The sequence below is a fragment of the Cervus elaphus genome, chromosome 9 (genome assembly GCF_910594005.1).
Source record: "Cervus elaphus chromosome 9, mCerEla1.1, whole genome shotgun sequence".
In the NCBI taxonomy this organism is placed as follows: Eukaryota; Metazoa; Chordata; class Mammalia; order Artiodactyla; family Cervidae; genus Cervus; species Cervus elaphus.
Genome location: NC_057823.1, coordinates 12,135,625 through 12,145,199, shown reverse-complemented (window position 1 = coordinate 12,145,199; position 9,575 = coordinate 12,135,625). Strand labels below are relative to the sequence as shown.

Below are 9,575 nucleotides of genomic sequence, written 5' to 3'. Positions count from 1 at the left end.
CAAGTAGGAAGGCCTACTCCTAATCTAAGCTGTGTTACTTCTGCTCGCCTCACAGTTAGAAATGCAAAGTCTCTTGACTCACCAGGCAGGACAAGATGAATCAGAAACTGCATTTGAACCAGCATCTGGGTGACTGGTATGCACAGTGAAGTGGAGAAAGTGCTGGTCCAGAACAGGCTGGTTCGCTTTCTCATTGTTGACTTTTTGTGACAGGATCATTATTTGAGCTGGGTACTGCTCTGGGCTGGAGAAGGGCATGGCAGCCCACTCCAGTATTCTTGCCTGAAGAATCCCATGGACAGAGGAGACTTGCGGGCTATGGGCCATAGGGTTGGACATAGGGCCAATAGTTGGACAGGGCTGAAATGACTCAGCACACATGCACTGTCCTGGGCATCATAGATGTTTAGCAATATCCCTTCAGTATGACCAAATATCATGCCGGACAAAGGTATCTCCGAGAACCACTGGCCCAGAGTTTGAAAGGTGGAAACAAACTGGCAGAATTCCAATAAAAGCCACGTACCCTAACCTGGATTATAACTGGCAAATCACTCATCCACAGGAAACCTATTTCTGCAATGGAAAATGGATTTTGTAAAGTACTATCTTATAGAATGTTTGTTTCTAAAAACGAAAGCATGTCATTCCTATAAAGTGCTAAGATCTGTATGTCTCAAGCTTAACAAACATTTTCTAATGAGAGGCTAACTGTGACAGCCCCTAACTTATGCTGCATGTATGAAGCTCCTAATTATTTTGGCAAAACTGTTGTGAATCCAAGCAGCATACTGCCCAAGTTTTTTGTTTTGTTTTTTTTTCTCTAGTTGCAGTGAGAAGCCTTCTCATTGCAATGGCCTCTCTTGTTGCAGAGCATGGGCTCTAGAGTGAGCGGGCTTCTGCAGTTGAGGCACATGGGCTCAGTACTTATGCAGATTCTTAACCACAGGACCATCAAGAAAGTTCTGCCCAAGGTTTTACATTAAAATAACAAAATTATCCAACTCACTGAAGATGGGAAGAGTAATTTTTTGAGGGATATGAGGAGCTCTGACCTACCAATGCTTTGATTAGGAACCTAATCAAGACAGTATCCTCTCTGAGACTCTGGAGAAAACTTGAACTCAGAGTTGGGATAAGATGCTGCTATTTAAGTTTTATTCCCCTAAAAAGACAGGAAAGATCATGGAAAAGGAAAAATAATCACTGAATTCAACTGGCTTTTAACATTGTCTCCACACAGAGAATGAGTGGGAAAATTCTCTTATCTGTCCAGGCCAGATCAGTGTCCCACAGGAAAATTAATTATTAGAGGCTGGTGTAACAGGAGGGAAATGTGCTAATGAGGAAACATAGGGAGCTGTAAATATCTCCTCTGCTGCATCCCTCAGCCTGTGGGTCCTTCAGATGGAGAGGACGTGACTGTAGCTTGTGGACTCATAACTCTGCCCAGGGGACCAATGCTTGACTGCATCCCACTCTCTTGTCTGGAAGCAGAGCATCTTTCTTCACCATGAACCATCCAAGAGGAACTTGGATGTCTATATGCAACCTTCCTCTCAGAGACCCCACCCAGGTGAGTCCAAGAGCCCAGTAAACCCTGCAGGATATCAACCAGAACTGCAGCCAAGAACATTTACCTAAGTTCACCTGAGAGCCAGCCCAGACTAGCCCAGAGCCAAGGCCACTGAAGTTGTTTGTTTGCCTGATTGATTAACATTTTAATTTGTGATGCCCCAAATAGTAGTGAATATTGAACTCATTAATGCAAGGGTCAATGTTGACCATTAAATGACTCAATTTGGAGAAGGAATAAGAGGTATAAGGTGCTTCCAGTAGAAATAGAACCGAAATCCAAGGAACTTTGTGATTAACTGGAGTAAAGATATAGGGTATTAGCTGTGGAGGAATGTAAAGTGATGTAGGGTATTTTTTAAGAAGGGGCATATTTGACTATGATGAGTAAGATCCAGACCAAGGAATGCAAACATTTCCCTGCAACAGCAGTTCATGAGACACACATTTCAAAGTATCTCCTCCCTCTTAATATTCAAATATTTTTTTTAGTTTATTACATGTAAATGGGTAGTGCTTAGTAACACGCAACACTCTGTGACCCAGCAAGAATACTGGAGTAGATTGCCATTCCCTCCTAGTGGGGATCTTCCCAACTCAGAGATCAAACCTGTCTCTTGAATCTCCTACATTGTTAGGCAGAGTCTTTACCACTAGCACCACCTGGGAAGTTCATAATTGGGTAGTGCAAAAGTGAAAGTGCTAGTCAATCAGTCATGTCCAAGTCTGTGACCCCATGGACCAGGTCCGCCAGGCTCCTCTGTGGGATTCCCCCGGCAAGAATACTGGAGTGGGTTGCCATTCCCTTCTTCAGGGGATCTACCCAACTCAGGGATCAAACCTGGGTCTCCTACATTTCAGGCAGATTCTTTACCATCTGAACCACTAGAGAAGCCCATAAATGGGTAAGCTAGAGCTTAATTTGCAATGAATTCACTCATTGTAAGGCTGAATATATTTGCAGATCAGTTAGCCTGTTACTTTCTGGATTTAAAATTGCCTATTCAGGGAAATCTGCTCAATGTGATGTGGCAGCCTGGATGGTAAGGGAATTTGGGGAAGAATGGACCCAGGTATATATATATGGCTGAGTCCCTTCACTGTCCACCTGAAACTATCACAAATTTGTTAATCAGCTATACTCCAATACAAAATAAAAAATTTTAAAAATTAAAATAAAATTGTCTGTTCAATCCATGGATTAGGAAGTAGACATCTTTGGCAGGGAGGTGGAGATGAGAAGGGGGCATTTTTCACCCCAATATATAACCCTATTTAAAAGTGCTTCTTTAGACTTCTGGCAGTCCTCTGGTTAAGACTTTGCCTTCCAATGCCCAGGTGTGAGTTTGATCCCTGGTCAGGGAACTAGGATTCTACATGCCTTGTGGCCAAAAAATCAAAACATAAAACAAAAGCAATACTGTAACAAATTTAATAAATGACTTTCAAAGTGGTCCATATCCGAAAACAGGTGTTTTTGTGGGGTTTTTTTTTTTTTTTTTACTTTTTTAAATTAATTTAATTGGCAGATAACTGCTTTACAGTATTGTGATGGGTTTTGCCATACATCAACATGAATCGGCCACCAGTATTTATATGTACCCCATCTTGAGCTCCCCCACCTCCAACCCCACTCTGTCCCTCTGGGTTGTCCCAGAGCATCCGGCTTTGGGTGCCCTGTGTTCTTTTTCAATACTGAGCTTTATTCAGGGCAAGATAAAAGACTCTAAAGACATTAGGTTACATGTAGTTAAGAAGTTGTTAGGGCTTCCCCTGGAGAAGGAAATGGCAACCCACTCCAGTACTCTTCCCTGGGAAATCTCATGGACAGAGGAGCCTGGTGGGCTACCGTCCATGGGGTCACAAAGAGTCAGACACGACTGAGCACCAAGGTGTTGTGAAGGTAAAGTGTGTCCCCAGTGAAACTGAATTGAATTCCTGAGTGAAAAAATAAAATATTTGTGACTAAAAAAATAAGCAAATAAAATCCCCTGCTCTTCATTAAATTCACTTCATTGCTATTTGAATATTGGGCCTTTATAATGATGAACAACAAATAGTTGGGTTTTGACTTGGCCCAAATTGAGAATTTTTGTCTTTAGTGGGGAAATTGAACTGATTTTAATATACTGACATCCCTGGCATATTTGTTTTGCCCTTTTTTTAATTTAATTTTTGTTCTGCTTTTGGAAAAAGTTTTCTATACTGTCCTGTTGCCTTTCTTTTCTTTTTTTTTCAACTTTAATCTTCTTATTGTCTTTATGTTTTACCAAAGCTTTCTTTATTCTTCCAAATGTCAAAATTGTAAGGGAAATATGAATATGTAAGAAGTTTAACACAATTTTACTTCATCTACTCAACCAAAGATGTTAATATTGGGGGTAAATTTCAGATAAAAATTATTTTTAAAACTTTGTCTTCCTTTTTTTTTTTCAATAACACCTTTGCTGGAACATAGTTTACATAATGGGGGCTTCCCTGGTGGCTCAGATAGTAAAGAATCTGCCTGCAATGCAGGAGACCGGAGTTCGTTCCCTGAGTCAGGGATCCCCTGGAGATCCCCTGGAGAAGGGAATGGCTACCCAAACCAGTAGTCTTGCCTGGAGAATTCCAAGGGGAGAAGAACCTGGCAGTCTATAGTCCATGGGGTCACAAAGAGTCAGATATGACACTACATAACTCACTATTTTAATGTGTATGTTTAAGGGGCCTTTAACATTTACAAAGTTATGTATTGATCACTGTTGTCTAACTCTAGAACATTTTTATCACTTCCCAAAGGAACCCCACATCATTAGAGTCACATCCTCTGTCTCTTTTTTTTTTTTTTTCTGGCCCCCAGCAGCCACTAATCTACTTTCTCTATAGATTAGCCTACTCTGGACATTTCATATAAATGTGATCATACAAAAAGTAAAGGAAAATTGCCTGTTCGGGTCCTTTGTTCTAGAGAGTGAATTTCAGCATGTTTGGGGAATGTTTTGTTCTGTTTTTAATTTTCGTTGAAGTCTAGTTGTCTTAGCTTCTGCTGTACGGCAAAGTAAGTCAGTTGTATACAAACATATATCCCCTCTTTGTTGGATTTCCTTCCCATTTACGTCTCCACAGAGCAGCTTATGAAAAGATGCTCGCCATCACTAATTACTAGAGAAATGCAAATCAAAACTACAATGAGGACTTGGTCTTCATTGAAAATCTACAAACCATAAATGCTGGAGAGGGTGGGGAGGAATGGGAACCCTCTTGCACTGTTGGTGGGAATGTAAATTGATGCAGCCATCATGAAAAACAGTATGGAGGTTCCTTAAAAAAACTAACCATAGTACTGCCATATGACCCAGCATGTTTTTTATTCCTGTTTTTTTTTTTTTTTTACTGTATTCTTTCAAACTAAGAATTGAAATTTCATCATCAGTTTGCTGTTCCCCATTTAGATACTTTATGTGCCTGCCTGCTAAGTTGATTCAGTAGTGTCTGACTCTGCAACCCCATGGACTGACATGCCAGCCTCCTCTGTCCATGGGATTCTCCAGGAAAGGATACTGGAGTGGGCTGCCATGCCCTCCTCCAGGGGAGCTTCCCCACTCAGGGATCAAACCCAAGTCTCTTAGGTCTCCTACATCTGCCGGCAGGGACTTTACCACTAGCACCACCTGGGAAGCCCATTCAGATATTTGTGCAGAAGGTCTGAGAGTTTCTACATTTCTGTGGTAAAATCTGTGTCAATTTTATGTTCTCTCCATTATTGGTTTTTTTTTTTTAACTGAAGCAATTGTGTTCACCTAAATATTCTTCACTTGCAAATCCTTACCTTAATCAAAAATGAAAATGAATGCTCCTCTTCATACTCGATGCTAATAAGCCACGCTTTATGCATGCTTTCAACTACTTTCCTCATCTTATTCTTAGATCTTTTAAATTTAGAACTATCTCTAAAAGTTGCATAATGTTCAATCTCCATTTAAAAGGGGTTCCTCTTTACCTTTGTCAATATTCTTCCAAATGCAGAATTGAATGGATATATTTCTATCTAAAAGGAAATTATACACAGATAGTGCTCCCATCTCATATTTTAAAAACTGTTGAATTATTTTATAACCATATCTGTGTAATCCAAAATTGAAGTCATTATTAAGTTATAAGTACTGTATTATCTTTTTTTTAGAAATTTAGTTTTGATTTTTCCTTAAACTGTCTTTTGTATAAGTGTTTTTAATATATAATTTCATAAAGCGCCAAAGATACATAACAGCAACAAAAGACCCCTTGAGACGAAGTTTCAGCAGCAGCAGGGAGACCACCTTGTTCCTCAATATTTTCTGACACTTTCTCTCCTCACTCTTCCTCCTGCTCATTTCTCTCACCCCCTGGCTTCTTTTTTAGACTGGAACATCTTAAAGAAGCACCCTCCTCAGGACTTCACTTTGATTTCCCCTTGCCAGGCACACACTTGCCAGGTATGCTCACCAACTCTCTTTCTTCCTTGATGTCTCTGTTCAAATATCACGTTTTTTACAGGTCTTGCTTAAACATGCATTAAAAAGTAGCATTCCCTTTTCACTCTCTCCCTTATACATGCTTTTGTTTTCTTTGTAACACTTCTCACCATCTGGCAAGCTATATGATTTTCATTTGCTTACATATGGTCTCCATAATGGGCTTTTGAGAGCTTCTGCTTTTTGACACCCTATACTCCCTGCATAGACATTACCTGGAACATTGTCCCAAGTCAATTTATATTTTGCAAATGCATGAAAGAATTTCTCATTAAAACTGCGAATATGTGACATCTTTGAAAAAAATGAGAAAAGCACAAGTTTGCTTCTTAGCGATGACACAGGAGTTTCTCTAAAGTGGACCAAATCCATGAACAAATATTGAAATTAATTTCCTAATGGGAAACTTCAAATGGAAGCACTTGCAATGTGACTAATATACATTTGTGTGAAAATTAGTTGTGCTATTTTCCCCTTTTCTGTTAGTCACCTCCACCACATGGCACAAGGGAATCAAACAAAAGTTTCAGAATTTCTTCTTATGGGATTTTCAGAGGATCCAGAACTGCAGCCCCTCATATTTGGGCTTTTCCTCTCTATGTACCTGATCACAGTATTTGGAAACCTGCTCATCATTCTGGCCACCATCTCTGACTCCCACCTCCACACCCCCATGTACTTCTTCCTCTCCAACTTATCCTTTGTAGATATCGGTTTCATCTCCACCACCATCCCAAAGATGCTATGGAACATCCACACCCAGAGCCAAGTTATAACCTATGAAGCCTGCATCTTCCAGATGCATTTTTTCACACTCTTTATAGGATTGGACATCTTCCTTCTGACCGTGATGGCCTATGACCGCTTTGTGGCCATCTGTCACCCCCTGCACTACACGGTCATCATGAACCCCCGGATCTGCGGACTGATGGTGCTGGTGTCCTGGATCATCAGTCTCCTGCATTCCTTGTTAGAAAGCTTAATGGTGCTGCAGCTGTCTTTCTGCACAGTCTTAGAAATCCCTCACTTTTTCTGTGAACTCAATCAAATGATCCAACTTGCCAATTCTGACACTTTTCTCAATAACATGGTGATGTATTTTGTAGCTGTGTTCCTGGCTGGTGGTTCCCTCTTTGGTATCATTTATTCATATTCTCAGATAATGTTCTGTATATGTGAAATCTCATCATCTCAGGGGAAGTATAAAGCATTTTCCACCTGTGCATCTCACCGTCCATTTGTCTCCTTATTTTATTGTACAGGTTTAGGAGTGTACCTTAGCTCTGCTGCTACCCACGGCTCACACTCAAGCATAACAGCTTCAGTGATGTACACTGTGATCACACCTATGCTGAACCCCTTCATCTACAGTCTGAGAAATAAAGATTTAAAGAGGGGTCTGCAAATGCTCTTTGGAAAGGAAAATATAAAAGTGTCTATTGTCCTAGGGCTTGAGAAGTGCCTGTGATAGCAGAGCTCAAAACCTGAGCCAAATATTGCCAATCTTTGATCAGATTATGAAAGTAGAACATGCCTCTTCTGTTTTTCTTGGAGTTTCTATTTCAACTTCTCTATACAATTTATTTAACTCACTTTTATTATTTAGGGCATCTCTGATGTCCAAGAGTTTTTTTCCCTTTTTTTATTTTTGTACTCAATTGTATTCCCAACATTGAAGGTGAAATATTTGAAAATTCCCATTTATCTCAAGGGATTTCTTAAGAATAATTTCTTCTCAAATGAAATATATCATAATGAGTATTTTTGCTTGTTGTTTGTCTAAAAGAGTAGACATGAGCTGTAAAAATCCTATGAACCAGAAAACTTCTCTATAAACAGCTATTTGTAAGTTTATAACAGAGGAAAACCTGAAACCACTCTTTTTCACTTTTATTAACATCATTCTTTGCACATCACTACCTTAATTGGTCTTCTTGATTATCCAAACCTTAACACATTGATTGTCATCACTGATCAAGGTTACTTTTCTATTCATTAGGATCTTATTCTACTACATAGCTTGTGTCCACTTGAGGCAGGAGGTAGATGTCCATCCCACACCCAGGGTAAAGCAATTGGAGATTAATCCCCTGTACATCGCAACTCTAAGATGAGAATAATAGGAAACAAGAGAGGAGGCTGGACCTTGCTCAGACCACATATTTCTGATTCCTGAAGTGAGGAGATGTCCCCAATCACACACGTGTAGAAAGGCTCCTTGGAGGTCAAAGGGGAGTGATGTCAAGGGATGTTCTACCCACAGGCCTCTTTGGTAGAATCCGTCTTGGCTAAGAAATGCATGTGCACACATGGGAGGATTCTGGGATATACCATACATGGACTGTGAACCAGGTAAATCAAAATTATTGGCCAAACAAAACCAGGAAGAAATGCCCCCATAAAAGTAATTCTAATTGCCACAAGGGTGCAGCTCAGAGACTCTCTGAGTCCACCCATGTGTTTATCCACAGGTACTGTACTCTTTTTTTTTTCTATTAAGAAATAAAAATATTCTTAAAAAATACTTTTCCTCTTTAAAAAGTATTTTTTTCCTCTTACTTTTCTTTGTGAAATTTTTTTTCTGCAACACTGAAGGGCCTGGGCCCTTGTCTCTGACTTCTGGTCTAGTGGCTAGAATTCCTTGCTCTCACCGCCATGACCTGGGCTTGATCCCTGCCTAGGAACCCAAGACCCACTTCAAGCCATCGCAGTCTGAGTAGGATCACACTGTGTCTATCATGCTCATTGACAAAAGTGATAATAAAATACATGCCTCCAAGTCGAATCTATACAGAAAGACAAGTATGAAAAATAGATTGATATAATATGGCCTTAGAATGGATTTTATTTTAAATATAATGAAGCAAAAGGCTAAGTCATTCATTTTGTTGTTGCTATTGTTCAGGCACTCAGTCATGTCCAACTCTTTGCAGCTCCATGGACTGCAGCACGCCAAGTTTCCCTGTCCTTCACCATCTCCTGTAGCTTGCCCAAACTCATGTCCATTGAGTTGGTGATGTCATCCCACCATCTTATCCTTTGTCATCCCCTTCTCCTCCCACCTTCAATCTTTCCCAGCATCAGGGTCTTTTCAAATGAGTAAGTTCTTCGCATCAGGTGGCCAAAGTATTGGAACTTCAGCCTCAGCATCAGTCCGTCCAATGAATATTCAAGATTGTTTTCCTTTAGGATTGACTGGTTTGATCTCCTTGCAGTCCAAGGGACTCTCAAGAGTCTTCTCCAACACCACAGTTCAAAAGCATCCGTTCTCTGGCTCTCAGCCCATCCTTATGGTCCACTTATTACATTTATTACTATGCAAATTTTTTTCAGACAATTCATTGACTGATTGAAATATGCACTATCAGTATCCATTTGTAAGTCATGTCTGACTCCTTGTGACCTCACGGACTGTAGCCCACCAGGCTCCTCTGTCCATGGGATTTCCCAGGCCAGAATACTGGAGTGGGGAGCCATTTCCTCCTCCAGGGGATTTTCCCGACC

General features: G+C 40.3%; 1 protein-coding gene across 1 annotated transcript; it reads left to right on the top strand.

Annotated features, from left to right (window-relative positions):
- Window positions 1–6,561: 6,561 nt before the first annotated feature.
- On the top strand, window positions 6,562–7,539 carry LOC122699859 (olfactory receptor 7A17-like). Its single transcript, XM_043912281.1, has one exon. It carries the CDS (start codon window positions 6,571–6,573, stop codon window positions 7,537–7,539), a length of 969 nt encoding a protein of 322 aa, XP_043768216.1. The 5' UTR covers window positions 6,562–6,570.
- Window positions 7,540–9,575: the final 2,036 nt, after the last annotated feature.